The 24285-nt window shown below is 35.7% G+C and overlaps 2 protein-coding genes across 2 annotated transcripts; one reads left to right on the top strand and one right to left on the bottom strand.

The window, feature by feature from the left end:
- Nucleotides 1-211: 211 nt before the first annotated feature.
- Nucleotides 212-2324, bottom strand: hddc3 (HD domain containing 3). The gene is given in 4 exon segments (NM_001017835.1): nucleotides 212-706; nucleotides 800-1040; nucleotides 1878-1933; nucleotides 2012-2324. Coding segments are annotated over 4 exon segments (543 nt in total). The 5' UTR covers nucleotides 2127-2324; the 3' UTR covers nucleotides 212-575.
- A 488-nt stretch (nucleotides 2325-2812) lies between these two features.
- Nucleotides 2813-22143, top strand: vps33b (VPS33B late endosome and lysosome associated). The gene is given in 24 exon segments (NM_001014348.1): nucleotides 2813-2828; nucleotides 3114-3227; nucleotides 3317-3397; nucleotides 3569-3630; nucleotides 3716-3765; nucleotides 4648-4715; nucleotides 4957-5002; nucleotides 5083-5177; nucleotides 6320-6424; nucleotides 6514-6604; nucleotides 8772-8849; nucleotides 8957-9030; nucleotides 9115-9201; nucleotides 9321-9411; nucleotides 9974-10048; nucleotides 10144-10208; nucleotides 10286-10340; nucleotides 10435-10481; nucleotides 14657-14789; nucleotides 17129-17202; nucleotides 17283-17384; nucleotides 17467-17542; nucleotides 21145-21267; nucleotides 21346-22143. Coding segments are annotated over 23 exon segments (1854 nt in total). The 5' UTR covers nucleotides 2813-2828; nucleotides 3114-3131; the 3' UTR covers nucleotides 21426-22143.
- The last annotated feature ends 2142 nt before the right edge of the window (nucleotides 22144-24285 follow it).

The following is a 24285-nucleotide window of genomic DNA, read 5'->3' as shown; positions in this document are numbered from 1 at the left end:
AATTTCTAAAACTTAACTTTTTTCCTAATTGGTCATTCAAACCTTCAAGTCAAAACAAAAATATGGTTAATAGACCACGTTTTCAGAAGACTCACACAGACTGCGTGAAAACTGAATGACGGCTGCCAAGACATATCCTGACAGAGTTTGTTTTTTTTAATTTTTTGTCATAATGATCTATTTAGAAAAAGTAAACACACAATTACATTAATCCCTTTCAACAAAACTTTAATTGCATTTGAAATCAGTGCATGTATAATACATACTTTATTAAATACAATTATATGATTAAAAAAGGTAACATCTTAATATTAAATAACTCAAGATGCATCACAATTTCAAAAATTCAAATGATAATATCCCCAACCTGGTGTTATTTTAACCTGAATTATGTCATTATCAACACAAAAGGAAACGTCATTATCTTGTGTCCACAGTAGAAAGAGTGATACACGCCTGGAACAACATCAGAATGATTTTGGCTGTAATGTCCACAAGGTAAGAAACATTCCCTCATGGTCAATTACATCACAAAGAAAACAAAGCACCACAATTTTAACAAGTAATCTGTGTCATCATAACTTCACTCCTCTCTCCAAAAAGAGCTGCTGCAGTTTCTCCTCAATTGCTGCATTGGTGCCACGAAGCCCTTTTACCACTTGAGATGCCCATTCAAAGTACTCTTGAACCCTTTGTGCTGACCAGCCTATCAAAAAAACAAAAAAAACAAGACTATGTTCTTACACAAGTTTAAAAATTACAGGTAGTAAATATTTTGATAGTCATCTCAATATTTCACCTTCGGGAGTGCAACGATTAAGGTCTCGTAAGTTATACAACTTGTCCGCTAGCTTAACCAGCTTGGCCTGATGGCTGCAGTGTGGTGCGTGCTCCACTTGCTGACGTTTTCTTTCCGCTTTAGGCAGCGACTTGTCATCGGTCACCTCCTGGACAATTCTGGCCACTGTTGCTCCAAACACAGACTCCAGCTCTTCAAAGGTGGTGTCGGTGTCCTCCACTGTGTCATGAAGCAGTGCTGCCTGCATCACAGGTGCATACAGATCAGTCACATTAATGCATTTGAAACATTCTGTTTCTGTCTCTGTAATCATTTTGTTCCATGAATTAGAAGGATAGTTCACAGCTCAAATCTAAACCTTACTCACCCTATAGGTGTTCCAAACATTTAAGAGTTTCTCTTTTTGTTCAAAGCGATTAACAATTGAGAAGGCATTCAGTGATTTCACAAGAATAAGCAATACATACAAGACGTGCTGATTAGACAAAGGAACTGTTAATACTCAGATAATTAAGTGCCAGAGTAAGAGGGAGGGTTTTTCATATAGAGAGAGAAGTGGGTTTCTACAGGTGGTTTGTCAAGTCCACTCACTTGTGTAAAAGCACATTTCATAAAGATATATATATATATTTAAATTAGATATACAAACATAAGATACATAATCAGATACAGAGTGATTGTATGCGTCTGGTGCAAATTTGCACAACTGGTGCAAGCGTAGGTTAAAGTGTGAATGTGTGTGTTTTCTACAGGTGTTTTGTCAAATCCACTCACTTGTGCGAGGCACACTAAGAATCTATGTTTTGAGGTTGTCGTGTGGTGTAAAAAAATAGCATGGATTTCACATTACAATTTCCAGCATTCTTCAAAATATCTTATTTTGTGTTCAACAGAAGAAACTTAAACTTGTTTAAAACATGTGGGGGACGGATAAATGATGACAGAATTTGATTATTTCTATTTTTGTGAGAACAATCCCTTTAATTCCTTATTATTTCTTTAGAACTTTATAAAACAGGTTATTATTAAAACACAGACAACACTTTACAGAGAAGCCAGAAACACATTTCTGACTCACTTGTATGACTTCGACATCTGTGATTTCACCCTCATGACTTAAAATCCTCGCCACCCCTGTAAAGAAAGGAAAACACCTTTATTTTCTGACGTCTGTCAAAATATATAAGACTCATGAACTGCTTTGTAAATTACCAATCGGATGATTTATATATGGTGTGCCTTCAGGATCCTTGCGGCGCTGATTACGATGTTTCTCCGCGGCGAAATTAACCGTTTCTAGCAGCACTGCAGTCGACGAACAATTCATGCTTACTTCAAACTAGAAGTAACTAATAGGTAGAGATTGAGTCTATAATAGCTTATAATGCTTTGTGAATATATTTCACAAGAGTTTATACAGAATATATATGTCAATTATAAATTAAAGAACTATTTTTGACCTTATCTATGAATTTTGGTTATGGAAATCTGATGTTTTGAGTCCGCCAGACTAAGATGTCCGTACGGAAACTAACGTTAGTGTAGTGATATTTTGATTCGTGGGAGTTGTTCTTTTGAGTCGGATCTTTTTAACGAGTCAATTCTCTGGTTTACAAAACACATTCTTTGAGGATTTTTGCTCAACCTTATTATTTATTTTATTATTTCATCACTAATAACTATTTTTAATTAGTTATGATACCAATGATTACATTTCCACTAGTCAAAACATAAATTCTTGATGTCAATAATTATGTTACCAATCACATAAATTCTTGATACAAACAAATAAACAAATAAATACACAATAAAAAGCAAGCAAGCAAACAAACAAACAAACAAACAAACAACAAATAATCTGCTGCTAGTAAAACAAATGATTGCATATGACAACTGTTAATGCGTGGTTTGCTGAAAAGAATCACTGAATTGACTTTTCTGTTCGAAAGAACCGACTTTCTAAAATGATTCAGAATTTCACTGAGTCAGCCGTCATATAGCAAACCCACTTCCGGAAAAGGTGTTCGAGGTATTATACGAAATTACTGTATTTTATTTATACAATAATTAATGAATTTGCATGACTATATTACTGTTATTATTTTGGCTGAAATAAGTAAGGATTTGACGATTCTATTTGCTGACAAACGGTGTAAATAAAACACTAACCTGAGCTGCTGTATGAAACCAGCCTTATAGTGACATAAGCAGAATTGTGACAGGAGTTGTTTACATTCAGCATTCGGTACATGCAGCTTCCACATATCGGAGGGACAGAAATGCTTAAACACAAATGTTTTACATGTTTGTCCAGCTGTCAGGATCTGTCCATATGGCTCAGACAGAGAGGAGAGATGCTCCTGAACTGCCCGACTTCTCATTGCTCAAAAGACTGGCAAGAGACCAGCTCATCTTTCTGCTGGAGCAGGTGAACAAAATGTGCTCAAAAAAAGAAGCTTTTTCTTGTGTATTTTCATTGTTAAGTGCCAACATGTATTGTTGTTTTTGTTTTTACAGTTGCCAGGGAAGAAGGATTTATTTATTGATGCAGATTTGATGAGTCCTCTAGATCGAATTGCAAATGTCACAATCCTAAAGGTGTGTTATCTTATACAACAAGGTTTGGGAAATGATTTGCAGTTTATATAATTTTTTAGAAAGAAGCAATACACACACACACACACACACACACACACACACACACACACACACACACACACACATACACACACTAATAATTTAACATCCATATCTGATTTTGCCTTGTAGCAACATGAAGTCGACAAACTATACAAAGTTGAGCTTAAACCAATCGTCAGCAGTTCAGACCAGTAAGTAAATTCACATGTTCATTACGGGAATTTTGATTATACATGGGTTCTTCTTTAAAATATTCATATTCTCTCTCGTGTACAGGCTGTGCTTCCTCATACGTCCTAGAATACAAACTGTGAAGTGGATTTCAGGTTGGTACTGTTTGGAGTTACATGGCTATATGCAGTTGAATGCAAAATTATAATCCCATCTGTGAAAATTTTGTTATTAAATATTTTCCAAATGAGGGTTAGCACTGTCGTCTCACAGCAAGAATATCGCTGGTTCGACGCCTAGCTCGGCCAGTTGACGTTTCTGTGTGGCATTTGCATGTTCTCCCCGTATTGGTGTGGGTTTCCTCCGGGTGCTTCAGTTTTCTCCACAGTCCAAAGACATGCGCTATAGGTGAATTGAATAAACTAAATTGGCCGTAGTGTGTATGTGTGGATGCAAGAGTGTATGGGTGTTTCCCAGTGCTGGGCTGCAGCTGGAATATGATGAATAAAGAGACTAAGACAAAGGAAAATTAAAGAATGAATTTTCCAAATGATGGTTAATGGAGGGAAGGACATTTTTACAGTTTTTGCTATACAAACTTTTTATTCGAGAGAAGGATTTTTTTTGTTCAGCTGGAATAAAAGCTGTTTTAATTATTTTAGGACTAATAAGAAGTAATTTTTTTTATAAAAAAATTGGTTACAGAACAAACCACTGTTGTCCAATGACTTGTCTAATTAACCTAACTTGCCTAGTTAACCTAATTAAGCCTATAAATGAGACTTATCTTATCTAATAGTATCTTGCAAAATAACTAGAAAAAAAATATTATGTACTGTTATTATGTTGGAGACAAAATAAATTATTTATTGGGAATTAGGTAATAAAACTGTTATGTTTAAAAAATGTATTGACAAATATTTAAAAAAAAATAATTCACAGGAGGCCTAATAATTTTGCCTGTTTAACTGTTGGTATTGTATGATTTTAAAAAAGCATTAAGTATAGTTTGATAATTTGTTTTAACTTCTTTACAGATTTAGTTAATTCAGACAAGGTAGCTGGACGATTCAGAAGATATAAGATCATATTTACCCCACAAAAGGTAACTAGTTTTTCTATAACTGCACTTTATAACTTATACCTGTATCCTGCACTTGCTGCTATTGCACTGCTGGTTAGACCTCAACTGCATTTCGTTGCATTGTACTTGTACATGTGTAATGACAATAAAGTTGAATCTAATCTAATTTAAATTTAAATTATCTTGTGCTTTGGTAATCATGTTTAAATGTGCTACATATTTATTTAGATTTCTGACTGTTAGGTTATGATCTTCTTTACAGTTTTATGCGTGTGAAACAGTTTTGGAGGAACAGGGTGTCTATGGAGGTGAGTTAAATGTGCTCAATGTTTCAAGCTTTATTTTTTAGCTACATTAGACAGACATTAACAAGGACACTCTTTCTCAGATGTTACAACCGATGAATGGAATTTCTACATTCTTCCTCTGGATGACGATATCCTCAGCTTAGAGCTGCCAGAGTTCTTCAGAGATAACTTTCTGGTATTGATGTTCTTGATGCCATACATTGTGTGCAAAATAACAACACTTTTTTTTTAAGTGTCATGTTTTGAACTTAAAGGGATAGTTCACCCCCAAATGAAAATGATATCATCGCTTGTTTAAAACCTGTTTGAGTTTCTTTATTCTGTTGAACACAAAAGAAGATATTTTGAGTAATGCTGACTGCTGGCACCCATTGACCTGCTATCCTTTATGAAAAAAAGAGCTTTACCTCGCATAAAAACAGATTAAATTCAATTCAAGTTAATTTGTATAGCGCTTTTTACAATAACTATTGTTCCAAAGCAGCATTACAAAAGGTGCCCATGAGGGAGAATGATGAGCTTATTATCATTTAGAGCGAACTATCCCTTTAATGCAGGGGTGTCCAAACGTTTTCTTATGAAGGGCCAAAATCCAAACTTCATTGAGGGCTGTGGGCCGAAGATAAAAATAGCAAACTGTATTACATTAAAGTTTGTCATGAGTAATTTATGTTCCTAATATATATATATATATATATATATATATATATATATATATATATATATATATATATATATATATATATATATATATATATATAAAAGACTAGAAAACATTGCTTTATATGAACTAATGCAGTATAATTACTAAATAATATAGATATAATGAACGTATTACAATAAAAACAAAATAAAATCCAATTTATTACACAATGGAGTTCAATGCCGAATAATAAGTCGAGCTTTTGCACTGATTTGCTTGCGATATTTTGTGCATTGTCCTATATCCGTTGAGAAACAATATTTCCTTTTTTTTATCTGATTAATTTATAATTTTTGAAATGTTTAATTTCAGTTTGCTTTTTTTGTAGCTCAACTCAACAATAAAACAAACAAAAAATGTTCCGTTAAATTCAAAATGATGATTTCTGTTAAAAGCATTTTCCCAAATGCTCTCCTTCATTCTCCTTCTCTTCTTAGATAGAATGGTGGGCCAAATCAAAGGTTATCATGGGCCAACTTTGGCCCACAGGCCCAAGTTTGAACATCTCTGCTTAAATGCTTTGTTGAAGAGAAAAAAAAAAAACATGAATGATAACTTATGTGTTGGATATGTGCTTCACATTGTGTGTAAATAATAACGTTTGTATTTATAAGGAGGGAGACCAGCGCTGGGTGACCACTGGAGGGGGTGCTTTACATCTTTTACAGTCTGTCTATGGTTCCTTCTCAAAGGTTTATGGGATTGGAAGATGTGCCAAGGTGAGGATTAGTAGACAACTTTACCTTCAAAAAGTTTATATTTCAGTTGATGAAATGCAGATTTACATGCCATATGTCTTTCTATAAAGATGGTGTATGAATCCTGGAGGGAACTAATGGAGGAGGGTGAACAAAGAACAAGACAACCTGAATTTGCCAAAGTATTTCTTATCGACAGAGGTCAGTAATTTGAAATCAGATGCATCTTCATTTTTTTCACTTGTGGAATTGTGTCAGAGTTGAAATCTTTCGTTTTTGTGTCCACATTCAAGTAAACAAAATTTAATTTTATAAATGCAGAAATAATAATTATTTAAAGTGTTTAATTTAATGTTTCAAAACCCCTTTTTTTTCAAATAAAAAGTCAAAATATTATTACATCATCACTTTGCGTGACAGATCTATACATGTAATATTGAAACAATATTCTCATTCTGACATACATTTATCAAAATAAATAAAAGAATGAATTAAACTTAATGTGATTACATTTTATACGATTAAAAGTTTATTTTTGTTAAATAATATTTGTACAAATTTATGAGAGCAAAGATTTAAATGAACAATTGGTATTTATGGGCTGTACTGTACTGGGCTGTATGATCAAAATTGTATTTCACAGTATGAGAAGGTTTATTTCACTGTAACCATTTCTTTCACAAAATAGATATTCTAAAGGTAGTTATTCCAGAAAATTCACAAAAGGGCTTTATATAATAAATGTGCAAAATAAACAAAATATGACTTCAGATGAACAACAACTGCATCCCACTGTATGTCACATTTCAGTTTATTGTGGACAGAACTTATTTATATAAACACTTCTCAAGAAACAACTTCTTACAGATATGAAATATACAGTATGCCAGGTGAGTAACGAGAAAAAAATTTAAACAATTTAAGGAAATATCAAACAGTTTTTTTCCCTTCAAAAATACAAAATATAAACGATTACAATTTCAGGCTGTTTCTTAATTCCAAGAACGCAGAGAACAAACCTGTTTTCTTGTAAAGGCCGGTCTTGCTAGGTCACCTTGGAAGAACGAACTCAGGGGACCGCTAGAATACAATGCGTCCTGTGAGAAATGAGAGATGCTGCGTTCTTCCTGATGGTCACATGACCTTCACGCATTTTTAATGGAAAATGTATTTAAACATTACAGCATTCATACAACGGTTTATTGTTTTTCCCTTTTTTTACAATATATACTATGCATAAAGACTTTACAAATATATGTTGCACAATACAAGTAAAACAGATTTTAATATGATCTTTAGCAAATAAACACCCTTAATGTGTTTATGCCTTTATTAAGATTTTCATGGTGATGTTTATATTCACCGTTTCATTTAGGAAAACTTCTGAGGTTAATAAGTTATATCTCTGAACTTTAATACTAAACCTATATAAAATGCTGCACTTCCCACCTCCAGTCGCAATGACTTCTTGAGCGAGTTTAGTGCTCAAATCTTTACGTTTAATGGTATACATGGAATAAACCATTTTTTTACAGTACACAATGTATTCTGTGGTAACATTCAGCAGTGAAAATTAAACCACACTGAACTTAACTAAACTGAACTACAACTCTGAAAACTGGACTGACAGTTTCAATTTACTAGAAGTTCTATGCTAAGCTGCTTTGACACAATCTACATTGTAAAAGCATTATAGAAATAAACATTAAGTGAAGTGGATATATAGCCCAGCCCTTACCAATACTGTGATCATTAAATAGTTTTTATTTTGACATCAAATTTTTTTTTTAATGTGAATATAAAGACAAGATATTTTGATATAGAAACTATTCTTACATGTATTGATATGTAATGGCTGTCTTTTGTTAATTGGTAACACTTTACAATAAGGTTCATCAGTTAATGCATTTACTAACATGAACTAATCATGAACAACACAAGTACAGCATTTATTAATCATAATTGAACATTTACTAATGCATTATTAACATCCAAGTTTATGCTTGTTAACATTAGTTAATGCACTGAGTTAACATGAACTAACAATGAACTACTGTATTTTCATTAACTAACGTGAACTAACATGAACAAATACAGTAGTAAATGTATTGTTCATTGTTTGTTCATGTTAGTAAATGCATTAATTGCACATTAACTAATAAACCTTATTGTAAAGTGTGACCTGTTAATCTTGGTAAAATTGTATAGTAATCATTATTCATTTGCTCAGAAAAAAAAACCCTTAAATTAAACAGGACACATTGTGGTGCAGAAAATATATATATATTTTTTGACCTAATTACAGTTTGCATAATTTTATTATAGTAATGGCAACTTATATACAGGTCTCTGCATTTTGCTGTTTTAGATGTGGATTTTGTTACTCCTCTCTGCTCTCAAGTGGTTTACGAGGGATTGGTGGATGACATTTTCAGAATAAAATGTAGTAAGTCATCAGAATTCGTTCACAACATGTTTAGCAAAAACATACTGAAATCTTTCATTCTCAGATCTTCAAGTTCATCCCTTGTCATTTGTTTATATTGTTAATAGGCAGTGTGGAGTTTGGCCCTGATGTCACTTCCTCTGACAAGAGTATCAAAGTGATGCTTAACTCTCAAGATAAAGTAAGAGTCACACAGACGTCATTAAGTTGACCATGATTAGAAGCAGCTATGTAAAAAAAAACTTTCTTTGTTTTGATTCATCAGGTGTTCAATGAAATAAGGAATGAACATTTTTCCAATGTGTTTGGCTTTTTAAGTCAGAAGGCTAAGAATCTTCAGACAGCATATGATGTAAGTGTCATGATGTAAGGCTACATATGGCGTGTGTTTTTGTAGTGCACATTAATGTAATAACATTTTGACATTTTAGCAGTGTGACAATAAAAAACAAAAATGCTAATTGTTAACAGAAACGGCGTGGGATGGACATCCAGCAGATGAAGGCGTTTGTTGCAGATGAGCTGAAAGGACTCAAACAGGAACATCGTCTTCTTAGTCTTCGTAGGTTTTGTATACACTACTATTAAAGATTTCTGAATTATAAATTAATACTTTTATTTAGCAAGGATTCGTTGAAAATGGTCAAAAGTGACTGTAAAATAATTTGTAGTGTTATATATTAATGTTCCCGTGAAATTTGCATTTTTTTCATTTGATGTTTGACGTAATCTCAATTTAAAGATGTAGAGAGGGAGGGGCATAGAATAGCCCCTCCCCTTAAAAAACAGCCAATAGTGTTTTGTTTAATCACATCTCTGCCAGTGAGAGTGGTTGAGCTCAAGCGTATCAAATGAAAAGCAAATGAGAAACGTCTTGAAGTAGGTGGGGCAGGTCAGATACTAGGAGCATTTGATTTGATGGGAAGCTGAAGTATGAGGAGGATGTTTATATCAGGTTTATATATTCTAAATGTGGATTTTGTTTGTTTTGGAGTACACTACTTTAAAGATATCCCCAAAGCTAACATATTGATACTAAAATCTAAAAAACTTTATTTTAATTTCACAGGACCTTTAAAGATGATCAAAGAACCCTGAAATTAACATTTTTTCCCCCGTTATAGATATTGGTGCAAGCGAATCCATAATGAAGAAGAAAACGAAGCAAGATTTCCAGGAATTGTTGAAAACTGAACATTGTAGGATTTTTTTTATTGATATGAGATCATTCAATACATCATAGCTATAACTTCACCAATTTATTTATATTTTCTTCCCTTTGTTCATCTTTTAGCATTACTTGAAGGCTTTGAGATCCGGGAATGTATTGCTTACATTGAAGAACATATCAACAGACAGGTAATAGAAATTAAAGATTAGACTCTAGTATAATGATGCTACAATAATAATCATGCTTGAGAAACTCTTTCTATCAGGTGTCGATGATTGATAGCCTTAGACTCCTTTGTCTGTTGTCTATCACAGAAAATGGTGAGTCTGGTTTACGCCTTTATACTAAATACATGATTTAGGTTTGTTTATGTCAGAATCTTTTGATGAATGATTGCATTTAATCCTCCCACAGGCCTTCTGTCCAAAGACTATCGATCTCTTAAAGCTCAGTACCTTCAGGTATGTTGTCATTTTAAAATGTACGCTTATGAGTTTATTTACATTACTCGTCATGAATTTGTATTATTACTTGTTTTTCTAATAGGGATAGCTCACCCAAAAATCTACATTTCTCACCATCAGGGCTTAACATTAACTTTTTTGACCACCAGCCACTGTGGCTAGTAGTTTTCCAACATTACTAGCCACTCGCCATTTTCACTAGCCACAATTTTATTGTTGGGAAAATATATTTTATACACATAAATATGACTTTGACATGCTAAAATTACTTGATTTAGAGTTTGCGTTATCTCTACATGCCTCCTCATGCATTTCACTTTTTGTGTGTCGTGTATGAGCTTGCTCAATATTCATGAGCAAATGGGTCAGGGTTTCATATATTACAATTAGTTTTCATAATTTTCAGAGCCCAAAATGAAGGATTTATCCAATTTATCTCTAACCACACCATAAATAAACAGTTAATTATTCCTTAGCCACAAATTTTTTAAAAATGTGTGAAAACATGCAAAATATAACTGAATACTATACTTTTTATTTAACAAAACATATGCACAGTCATATGTCCTGGCTAAAGGTCCCAGATCACCAGTTAACCACATAAATGGGGAGTTATTCTCCCATTAAAGCAATGTTATTGTAAAAAATAATAATAATTAAACCATATTAATGCAAAAGAATGCAGGTAAAAAATATACTGTGTGATAATAAAAGGATGATCGCACACGCATGGTTAATGATAGGCCCATAAATGATCTTTTCAAAGAATGGTTAAACCGATAGCAACTGGCGCTGCTTACAATAAGTCAACTCTGGAACTCTTGAAAGCAGCAAACTGTAGGTGCATGTTCCTCCCTTTTGTCCAGTGTATTTGAAAGAGAATCGATCGCATCAGTTGTGTTTCTACACACAGTTGCTTCGCAAAAGGAAACGGGAGCGCGCACAAGTTATAAACAGTCGTGCGCATCACAGCTGTTAGCGCGAGTGATTATCATTCGGTATTCACCTGCTTTGCTCACGCGAAGTTGTGAACGCAATTATTTTTGTCAATCGTGTTGCTTCTCGATCGCCTGTGCATGCATATTGGACCATCCTCATTGTCAAACCCTGCTTTTAAGAATTATTATCTGGGAAAATTATTTTTAACCAGCCAAAGTGGCTATGGAGTATCTGTCTTACCCGCCACCGCCGAAGTCTACCCACATTTGGCGGATTGGCGGGTGCTAATGTAAAGCCCTGCTCACCATTCATTTAATCAAAAATCACTTTTATGAATTTATTCCTTCTGTTGAACGCAGAACAAGATATACAAAGATTGTAGGAAAAAAAGTCCATAGTAGGAACAAATGAAAAAAGAATGTCTTCTGTGTGTTTAACAGAAGAAATTAAAATGTTTGGAACAAATAAAGGATGAGTAAATAATGAAAGAATTTTCATTTTTAGGTGAACTTTCTCTTTGAGTAAAATCCTGAAGTGAATGATCTGAAATTACTCAAGCTGTTTTAGCAATTATGGGCTAGATATACAGAAAAAAAATTCATATGCATTTGTTTGAGCTTCACTTCAAATGCAAACATAGAAGTACATAATCTCAGAGAGTGTGCGGTAGAACACAGCAAAAATACTTTTCTTACTTAGATGTTTTGTCTTGTTCTTGTCCAAATATCAAAAGAATCTTTATCTTAATTTCAGAAAAATATTCTGTAATTAACCAAGTTTTTCCTTAAAACAAGCAAAATAATTTGCCAATGGTTTACACTGCAAAAAAATGCTTTTCTTACTTAGATTTTTTGTCTGGTTTCTTGTCTAATATCTAAAAATTCTTAAATCAAGAATAATTTTCTAGACAAGCAAAACATATAGTCTTGTTTTAAGAAATAATCTGCCAATATTAAGTGAGTTTTTTCTTAAAACAAGCAAAATAATCCGCCAATGGGGTAAGAAAAATAATCTTATGTCAAAAGGAAAAACAAGATTATTTTGCTTACCCCATAATTTGCTTGTTTAAAAAAAAAACTAAATTCTGACATATTATTTATTTTGCTTGTCTAGAAATGCTTTTTGATTTAATATTTTTTGGTTTTTGGACTAGAAACAAGACAAAAAAAACTTTAGGTAAGAAATACCTTTTTACAGTGAAGAGAGAGAATTTTTTCCACTTCTGTTATTTTATTGTAAATATTCTAAGAAAACAAACTTCGGTCACGAATACTCCCGAGATTTAGTATGGTAGTAAATATGGCAATGTTGATGTATTTGGTCTTGGCGATATAGATTTGCTACGCTGCTGCTTTGATTATTATGGTAGAGCAAATACCACGACCTGCTTCTGCTAGTATATACACAGGCATGCCGTCTCAGAATAAAACACGCTGCTGCAAACATAGTATATATGTAACCCCCCGTAGCAGATCTAAACACAGGTGGAGCTGAGGTGGAGAAGGGTCTCCGAAAATGCGCCGCAGCTTGACAGCGTAAAATGACATCGGGCATTTAAACTGATGAGGAGCAAGCTCATTGGCTGCCAAGGTGACAGCAACAAATCTCCTGTGCCATGTAGTTAAGGACGCAGGAACAAATTAGGTGAACCTATCAACCTGTGTGCGCATTGAGTTTCATGGAAGAAATTTCACATATACAGGGTGGGCCATTTAAATGGATACCCCTCAATAAAATGGGAATGGTTGGTGATATTAACGTCCTGTTTGTGGCACATTAGTATATGTGAGGGGGCAAACATTTCAAGATGGGTGGTGACCATGGTGGCCATTTTGAAGTTGGCCATCTTGGATCCAACTTTTGTTTTTTCAATAGGAAGAGGAAACTATGGATACTGGAAGCCTGTGCTGGCATTTCTCCTGCGGTATTGCTATCAGTGTGTGAAGAGTGGGAGAAGAGGGTTGAATTGACAATCCAACACAATGGGCAGCACATTGAACACATTTTATAAGTGGTCAAAAACATGTAAATAACTCATGAAAGAAGGAAGTTACAATAAAACCAAGCACACCATTGAATTTCTTGTGAAGTTCCCAATAAGTCTGATGTGTCAAATGACCCTCTTCCTATTAAAAAACAAAAGTTGGATCCAAGATACCCAACTTCAAAATAGCCACCATGGTCACCACCCTTCTTGAAAAGTTTGCCCCCTCACATATACTAATGTTCCACAAACAGACCGTTAATATCACCAACCCATTTTATTAATAGTAATAATAATAATAATTCCTTACATTTATATAGCGCTTTTCTGGACACTCAAAGCGCTTGACACATGGGGGGAATCTCCTCATCCACCACCAGTGTGCAGCATCCACCTGGATGACGCGACGGCAGCCATTTTGCGCCAGACCGCACACCACACACCAGCTGATTGGTGGAGAGGAGACAGTGATGCAGCCAATTGAATATGGGGATGGTTAGGAGGCCATGATTGACAGAGGCCAGTGGGCAGATTTGGCCAGGATGCCGGGGTTAAACCCCTACTCTATTTCGAAGGACATCCTGGGAGTTTTAACGACCACAGAGAGTCAGGACCTTGGTTTAACGTCTCATCCGAAAGACGGCGCTCACTGAGCAGTATAGCATCCCCGTCACTATACTGGGGCATTAAGACCCACACAGACCGCATCTTGGGCGCCCCCTGCTGGCCTCACTAACACCACTTCCGGCAGCAACCTAGCTTTCCCATGTGGTCTCCCATCCAGGTACTGACCGGGCGCAGCCATGCTTAGCTTCAGTGGGCGACCATGTGAGAGTTGCAGAGAGCTAGCTGCCGGCAAATCTAATGTATCCATATAAATGGCCCACCCAGTAGATCACCTAGGCATTAGTTCATTCATTCATTTTCTTTTTCGGCCTAGTCCCTTTATTAATCTGGGGTTGCCACAGCGGAATGAATCACCAACTTATCCAGCACATGTTTTACGCAGCGGATGCCTTTCCAGCTGCCACACACCACTGGGAAATCGCCAAGGCATATTATGTTATTTTTTTGCACTTTTCTTGGCAGATTGGCCAATTTTGAAATGAGCTATATCTGTAATTTGCACATGGTCATTCACAGAACCAAACACTCTCATTTCTGGTTCTATGGGATTGTAGCCTCATATTTATTTATTAAATCAGGCCCTATATCTTCAGTAATGCCGTATGTTGTTTGTCTTGTTCAGAGTTATGGTATAGAGCACCTGCTGACGTTTGCAAACCTGAGGCAGCTGGGACTGTTGGAAGAACAGCAAACTGGAGAAACACTGACAGTCATGGAGAGTAAAGTAGGGAAACTTGTCAATGACAAGACTGCAGGTGAGAATGCTGACAAGTGCAATTACTCTGTTTTTCTGTTTTTATACCTGCTATGAAAGGGAGAGTTGAAACAAAGCCTGTCAACATTTACTCACCTTTAATTTCCAAATCAGTTTGAGTTTCTTTCTTTTTCTGTTGAACACAGAATAACCATTGATTTCCATTTACGTAGAATTTGTTTTTCCAACTGTGGAAGTCAATGGTTGCTATTTTGTGATGATTATGATATATATATATATATATATATATATATATATATATATATATATATATATATATATATATATATATATATATACATACATACAGTTGAAGTCAGAATTTTTAGCCCCCTTTTGATTTAATTTAATTTTTTTCATATTTATAATATATATCCCAAATAATGTTGAACAGAGCAAGGACATTTTCACAGTATGTCTGATAATATTTTTTCTTCTGGAGAAAGTCTTATTTATTTTATTTCGGCTAGAATAAAAGCAGTTATTATTTTTTTAAAAACATTTTTGGGACAAAATTATTAGCCCCTTTAAGCTATTTTTTTTCTTGATAGTCTACAGAACAAACCATCGTTATACAATAACTTGCCTAATTACCCTAACCTGCCTAGTTAACCTAATTAACCTAGTCAAGCCTTTAAATGTCACTTTAAGCTGTATAGAAGTGTCTTGAAAAATATCTAGTAAAATATTATTTTCTGTCATCATGGCAAAGATAAAATAAATCAGTTAATAGAAATAAGTTTTTAAAACTATTATGCTTATAAATGTGCTGAAACAATCTTCCCTCCATTAAACAGAAATTGGTGAAAAAAATAAACAGGGGCGCTAATAATGCAGGGGGGCTAATAATTCTGACTTCAACTGTGTATATATATTTGGGTCTTGAAAATAATAAAAAGAAGCTCATTCTTGTTTGAAAAAAGTTAAGGGTGATTAAATGTTGGCAGAAATTTTACTTTTGGTTCAACTATCCCTTTAAAATGTATTTCTGTCTATCTGATCACGTGGAAAACACTAATCCAGGTGTAAATGTTTGAGCTTGTCCACTCTAGACCAGTGGTTCCCAAAGTGGGGGTCATGGAAAAATGAAGGGGGGGGTCGCTTGGTGATTTCTAAAAATCTAAGTTCATTAAACCGTTAAAATGATCATATTTTATCCATAACCTAGTGAAGATAAAAATAGTAGTTCATAGTTACAGCCTTTTTTTTTTGTAGATTGTGACCCTTTGGGTCATTACATTATATTGAAGACACAGCAATAGCATCAGATGCAGCAGATTAATTTTATGCCACCAGGTTAAACTTATGGCACACTTACAGCACTAACATACATAAAAAATAAAATAAACGAAGAATAAACTTGGGTCTGTTGGTGTGTGTGCACCATTAAATGCAAGGTTTCTATATTAATAACTACCTCAGAGGATTTTGGTAGTCGCGAGTCACTGGCATTGTTATTTTGGGGGTCACAGGCTGAAAAGTTTGGGAACCCCTGCTCTAGACCACCTCTAGAGGTAGTTGAAATCAGATTGCTTTTGGACATATGATCATTATGGGATGCAATGTGAAAAGTGCACTAAAACAAATATTCTTGCTGCATTGTATCAAAAAGATTATGATCAGAACTATAGTACCATTCAGTACCATTCACATTCATTGAGGGCCTGACAGATTTTGTCACTTTTTTTGTCAGCGAGTGATTTTTTTTTTTCTTTCTCATTTTTAAAAATCATCTGTAGATTTATGCAGAATGATTTTAAGGGTATAGAAGCTGAAAACCTAAAAGAAAAAAAAAAATATATATATATATATATATTGACTTATTTTAAGGTTTACGATTAGAACCTAAGCTGAGCACATCCACTAAAAACAGAAAATATTTCGTTACAAATTATATTGTACAAAAATGCTTCAAACCTTTGTAATTTGACCAATAATATAACTGCAATAAATACACAACAGCTTGTATACATAAATATACACATAAATAAATGCACTTTTTCATAAGTAAACAAATCTGTGATTTTTGTTGATGTTGATTTCTGAGGGTGTAGATTCTGTGTTGGCCTAAGCCATGTACCATGTTAGTTTTGCAATGAACACTCTCATGAAAGTGGTGCAAAGCATGAAAAAATAAGACAGAAGGGTCTTGCTTAAATCTAAACATCAGTGGTCACCCTAGACACTTCTGAACGCATGTTAATAACACTTGTGATTGGTTCCCTTAAAATGCACTTTAATACCAAGTGAAAACGGGGCTTTTATTGTGCTTTTTCTTGCTCTAATTTGTATTACATTGACCATTATGTGCACATTCATATTAGTGATGTTTCTGTTTAGGGAAGCTGACGGATGCCTTCTCCTCACTGGCTAAGAAGAGCAATTTCCGAGCTCTGAGTAAAAGACTGGCTCTGGTTTGTTCATATATACAGTTTATTAATCACTAAATACAACCAAAAACATTTTCAAATTATGATCGATTATTTATATACAGGTGCCAAAGTCTGGTGAGGAATATGACCTTCGCGTTCCACGAGACATGGCTTATATTTTCAGTGGTGCTTACATTCCCCTGAGCTGCAAACTGATTGAACAGGTAACACTTTAACCGCTTATTGCTGTTATTCAGCTGCCGATCAGCATTTTACAGGGTTTGCTTGTGGCCTGTGCTCCCGCAGGTGCTGGAGAGAGATGGGTGGACAGGTCTGGAGGAGGTCACACGCATGCTGAATGGACAGGACTTTGCTGTAACAGGTTTGAACAAAGTATTTGTTAAGCATAAAGCTTAAATGTTGTTGTTAATGTCCGTGTGAAATCTAGATTCACAATGTTTATTTTGCAAGAACAATTTATTTGCATTTAGAAAATTTTAAGGGCGTCATGGTGGCTCAGTGGTTGCAAGAAGGTCACTGGTTCGAGTCCTGACTGGGCCAGTTGGCGTTTCTGTGTGGAGTTTGCATGTTCTCTACATGTTGGCGTGGGTTTCCTCCGGGTGCTCCGGTTTTCTCCACAGTCCAAAGACATGTGCTATAGGTGAATTGACAAAACTAATTGGCCGTAGAGTATGTGTGTGAATGAGTGTGTATGGATGTTTCCCAGTACTGGTTTGCAGTTGGAAGGGCATCCGCTGGAATAGTTGGCAGTTAATTTTGCAGTGGTGACCCCTGATGAATAAAGGGATTAAGCCGAAGGAAAACGAATGAATGAAATATTTTATATACATAATGACATTACAGCATATTTTACTATAACATGACATAAATAAAAGGAGAAATAAATGTAAGCGACACTATTCCATCAACTTCCAGAGAGTACATGGTTGTATCAAGTTGTCCTTATGCATTTCTACATGGTTTTGAATATAGTTTATAAAATGATACCACATGCTAGTGAACTTGCTAGTGAGCACGAAAAAATGTATTTTTAATGAAAATCTAACTATTTGCTTCCTCTCTGGAATGGCAGCCCTTCTCTGATGATGTCATTTTGACGAATTGGTGAAATATGCATGGCCACGCCCCTCCACCCTTTAGTTTGCTGCGAGTAAAAAATGAGGAGCTGACAATAAAACTCTGCCCCTACTCAATATTACATTTCAGTTGGAAAGACATTATAATATTGGAATAAAAGACTGCCGCCTCTTCTAGTTTAGGCAGAGTTTGAGCTTTGTGAAATAATTCTAAAGTGGTGGTTATAAATTATATTATTAATAAATAATTAGGAGTTGTGTTTAGATATGTATGAATATATTGTACATCTGGCTTGTAGCAGGTTGATGGACATAGCGAGCAATGCTCAAATGCAGCCAAACAATTAGTTTCTTTAAACCCACATTGTAAAAAATGCAAGGTTCCACACAATCGAATTGAAAATCCTTCTCTTCGTGTATAAAGCCCCAAATGGTCTAGGCCCTCATTATTTATCCCAACTGATTGTTAATTACACTTCTCAAAGACACTTGTGTTTCGCTGATCAGTTTTTATTAAAAGTTCCAAAGGCCCACCTCAAAAGTAGGGGCAAACGTGCTTTTGCCATAGCAGGTCCTCGCGTCTGGAACGCCCTGCCATTAGAAATAAAAAAGGCTTCGTCGCTGCTTATTTTTAGGTCTAAATTAAAGACGCATTTATTTTCTAGGTCTTTTGAAGCATAAGTCCTTCCCTTTCAGAAAGGGGGCAGGGGGGGTATTGGGAGTGGGGAGGGGGATCAAAACGGTCATGTTCTTAATCGTGTTTAGTGTTGGTCAGCTGTGGTAGCGTCTTTTAATTAGGAAAAAAATATTTTTATTATTTTTTTATTTTATTTGCTCTTTTATTGATATTCTTTCTATGTTCCTTCCTATTATGTGCCTATTGCTGTTTTATGCTCACATCATGTGTTTATTTTCTCTCTGTAAAGCACTTTGTGCAGCCTTGTGGCAGTTGGAAATGTGCTATATAAATAAATAGAGCTTAAACTTGAACATTCCTTCAGGTTGTCATAACACATATCGATTACGTTAGCTTATTAGTTTTTACAAATGTAAGTGGATAGAACATAAAACAAATAGGTTGTCCAAAAAACAACTTCAAGTATTGTGTTGTTTCAGCTTATTTTATACAAGTAGTTTAAACAAACAGCAAACAGAATTTTGTGAGTGCTTCAAAACCAAAGGAAACAACAAAAAATTTGCTATAAACACTGAAGGCTTAAACATAGATATATATAATATGCATGTATAATAGTGAATTAGACAGAGGGATAATGAGTAAATTAGATAGCAAGATGGTGGAGACAATATTGATGTAACGATATCAGAATTTCACGGTACGATAATACCTCGGTGTGAATGGCACGGCTCAGTATTTTTTGAATAATTTTCAGGAAAAACAAAACTAATGAAAAGACTCGACAAAAGTGCCAAAAGTGTTTATTTACCTTAGCACTGAACATATCAATGACATACAAATTAGCCGTCTATCTGTAAGTTTCGAAACAGGAACTTCAATTTTTCAATTTTAATAACAAAAAACTGTTAAACCATGTAAAAAAAATAAAGTTTCAATTTAGTATTGTTGAAAACTCATCACATTCAACATTTAATCACTCACTCACTTAGATAGAGATGTTTTTTTTTTAAGGAAAATTATCATATAACTATAATCTGGTAAAAGCTGGGCTCTCTGGGCATGTCCCCTGCAACAGAAAAAACCCCTCTCATTTGGGACTGAGGATTCTGGGGGATAGAGAGATATGATTTAGCCGAGGTTGACAGCAGTGGATAATGTTGTGCATTGTCTTTCCACTACTTGAGAGGACAAGCCATGAGTGAGATAGAGGTGTCTAGACAAGTCAATGTCTGCATCAATCTAACAAGTGTGCTGTGTTTCTGCATTCCCCATGACTGTTTTTAGTCGTATTCCCAGACTTATATTTCACCACAGTCTGGCAGTGCCTGCATACAGTTTTTTTCTTTGTCTGTCACCTTTTCTCCTTTTTCGTATCTTTTTAGATAGAAACCAAAATGCTTCCACACATCCGATTTAAAACTCGCTTTAGGTTTGATCATTTCCAGCTCTTTTTCTTCCCCGCTACTAGCAACACACTCCATTTCCGCATTACTGGATCTGTAGTGACAACAGACTGCAAAGGATGATGGCCACGCCTAGGCTGATGGGAATTGTAGTTCCCGCTACTTCCCGTTCGCTTCATTCGCCTAAGCAAACTTTTCTCAGAAATATAGTTTTATTGAGTCATGCGCCTACGGTAATATTGATAAAAATTACTATTGCAGTATGACGGTATTTGCAATATTGTTACATCCCTAGGAGACAATGAACATCCAAGGCAACTAGTAACTCAGGAAAGTGGGGAAAGCTAAACTAACGGGGAGTGGCTGGAATGAAAAAACACAAGGGCAAAACAAATAAACACTACGATTAGACAGGGACTGTAACAACCTTTCACATCTTTTACATCATCAGTTTATTTGCTGTAGTTTAGAAAAATGGTAATAAAATGATGGCAAGTCCTCAGTACTTCACAGCTTAACAGAACAAAATTGTCATGATAACTATCAATATTTTGCTGGGCCAGCCTTTCCCTCAATGACAGCATGCAGTTTCAGCTGTGAGCCAGGTTCATGCAAAACCTGAACTTCAGTATTTTCTCAGACTTATTGTAGCAGCTTCTTCAGTTCCTGTTGGTTTGTAGTCCACTGTATAAAGATTGTTTTGAGGTATAACTTTCACTTACATAAATGAACAGTCGTGTCTTGTATCCACTAGCAAAAAATATTTCAACTTTATATTAATATTTAATTTGTTTATTTTTCTATCAAGCCTACGTTTTCCTCTTATTTGCCCCTCTTGTATTTTTAGGTGGCAGCAGTAGTTCAGAAGCCAGGAACAAAAGTAATGGTCAAAGGATCGTCCTAGTGATGTTCCTTGGTGGCTGCACTTACTCTGAGATCTCCGCACTCCGATTCCTCGGCAAGGAAAGAGGTAAAATACTGAAGAAAGCATTTTTGCCTTTTCATGGTTACTTAACTATGTGGTTAATATAAAACTGTGCATTTTAAGGTTGCAGATTCATAGTGCTCACAACAGCCATCACCAACAGTGGACGGCTTCTGGAAGCTTTACTGGATAAACATGTTTGAGTCAACATTCCGCAGGAGGACGCTTTATGACCAATTTCAGGACTGAGCACGAAGGACAGAATACATCCTGATTGTCTTTGACATCAGAATCACCTCTAAACACAAACTATTTTCACAGGGGATGAAAATACCATTAAAAATCTGCTATATCGTTTATCCCCTCATGTCATTCCAGACTTGTTTTAAGGGATAGTTCACCCATAAATAAGAGTTCTGTCATTGTTTACTCACCCTTGTTTTGTTAAAAAACTGTTTTTTTTTTGTTCTGTTGAGGGAAAAAATACTGTGGAAGTCAGGGGTTTTCAACATTCTTCAAAATATCTTCTTTTGTGTTTAACAGAATAAAATATTCAAGCTAGTATTGAACAAGTCAATTGTGACTAAATTTAAATTGAACCATCCTATTAACTGTGTTTCTTCCATGGAACATACAATCTGACATTTTGTAGAATGTTTGTCTTGATAGAAACTTTATGGAACAAAACACAGAGCCAGCTCTTAATATATATTTTTGAGGTTGAGTAAATAATGACAGGATTGGCATTTATGGGTGAACATCTATCCCTTTAATCGTCCACACAGGTGTCATCTGAATTTATGAACAGAAAAGTGTCAAATGTGATACAGTTCTGCACTTTATAAAAATGTTTGTACTCTGTTCATAGTGTGCAGATTCAAGACTGAACATTAAAGTTACTGCTGTCCGCTGTGACATTTATCCCTGGTTAGCTGTTATTGAGTACACTGTGAAGTGGTGCATTGCCCTGATTTATTAGTGTGTATCTTTTTAAGTTAAACTTAATATGTTTATTTTATTTTCCAAATGGAATAGTAATCTGATTTCTGCAATTGCCCTGATAAGAATGAACCATAGTTAATTAATTCTACAGGTTGTTTTCACATGATGTCATTGATGGTGAGCAAAATTCAGATGGAGGGTAGGAAGTAATTCTTCTACAGTGGAATCGCTATCAGAACATCAAAATATTTATCTTTTATAACGTTTATAATTGTTAAAATCAGCCAAAAAGATAAAGGCCAAACAGTTTTTATAGACTTCCAAAAGTTTTTGCTCATAAAGTGGGGAAAGTTCAAAAACTTGCTGAAAAACAGAAGAAAAGGCGGCATGTAATAAACCTTTTTCAATACATCCATGTGTACAAACTTTTTTGAACAAGATGATTCGTTTGACAAAGCCTACAAATATTATATACCGGCCTGGCTATTTGTATAAATATGTTGATGTGTTGTATAAAAATCAGATACAAACACCACTACACTTATACAACATCCAGGAGAATATAAAAAATGTACTCTGCCATGTAATTACTGCAATGGAATCTCCATCTTGTTTTGCAACAATCCATGTCAGTGGTGTTGCTAAAAAACTGCACACAATTAAAGGGGGTCTAGTGACACTCCTGGTGAGTCTCCTTCTTTTGCTCCACTCCAATCTGCAAAAGACAGCACCAACAGACTGAACAGATCTCTACTCTATCTCTAATGCACAAGCTGTTCTTCTGAAATTTTCGGATACATTTTCAACAATGCTCTTGTGAGTCTCCTGCTTCTGCCTGTTGTGGTTCCATTGCCCACACTTTAAATGACTGCCACAGAGATGACATCTAACAGTCTATGCCCACCTCCACCCCCTTCCTCTTGGAAGGACATCTATGTATGCACTCATTCTTCTGCCTTTGAAGGATATTCCTGATCATCCATTTCCAGTCATTGCTGAGGTGTGTGATTCCTATTTTTCCCCCTCCATTCTGTAAAAGACAAATACAGGACTAACAGAGCTCTACATGTTTGCTGAGCTCCAGCAATGAACAATTTGTTTCCCTTTTAGTGGGAACTTTGAAATGTGTCTACCGACACTTTGTGAGTTTGCTAGATGACCAGTCACTCTGAAGTGTAAGAGAACAGGCTCCGCTGGTGCAGGCGATTAATCATTAGTAGAGTATGTAACCAGTGCACGCGGAGCAACTGTTAGACTTTTCACTTCAGAGCCTCACGAGAGACTGAAGAGAACCTTCTGCTAAGCTATCAGTATCAGAAAGAAATCAGTATTCCATGTAGTCCCGGAGACAATGCATACAGCGGCAGCAGGACTGGGTCTACCTCCCTCCTCCTGGGTATTTCACTGGTGACTAAAATAGCAGTTTCTCCCTGCATGTCGGTTAGCACTCGGGCAGGCCTGAAGGTCACAGTGGGGGCTCATCTGTCGCCTTCGGGCTTTCAGACCCCTCAGTACTTCACAGTGTGCTCCCTCTAAGGCCCCTTTTACACTAGTGCGTTTTAGTTTTAAATCAGCGTTTTAGAATGAAAACGATCCTGGAATCGCTACCACCCTATAGAGGTTGTGAGTGAGGTCTCGGATCTGGAATCAGACATGTCGGCCATGCTAACCCGGGCTGCTTCAGTGGTGGGCATGGAGATGGCTTGTCCACCAGTTCCACCGCCAATTAGATGGGTGTTACGTGGGGGAGAAGAAGAGGATCAAACCCTCCAAGCCCCTTATCCCCTTCTTTCCGGAGATGCACAGTGAGTTCACACAGACACGAATGGCACCTTTTTCTTCCCGAGCAGCCAGGGGGTACAAAGCAATTCCCGAGGTTGAGCGCACTATTTTGGTCAATCTTTGCCCGGAATGCGACACCAGCTGAAGTGGACAGCCTAGACTCCTATCCAAGGCATGCAAGCTATCTGAGTTTCGCATAGCCAAAGAATACACTGCTGCGTGCCAGGCCGCTATGGACCGCATGCTATGGTCACCTATCAATGCCACTAGGTTCAGAAGCTGGCTGAGCTGCACAAGGGTGGTTCCTCTCCTGGCTTAATGCCTGAGCTTTGCACAGCG

The sequence above is a fragment of the Danio rerio genome, chromosome 7 (assembly GCF_049306965.1).
Source record: "Danio rerio strain Tuebingen ecotype United States chromosome 7, GRCz12tu, whole genome shotgun sequence".
In the NCBI taxonomy this organism is placed as follows: Eukaryota; Metazoa; Chordata; class Actinopteri; order Cypriniformes; family Danionidae; genus Danio; species Danio rerio.
Note: the sequence above shows the minus strand (reverse complement) of the source record. Positions and strands in the feature narration are given on the sequence as shown.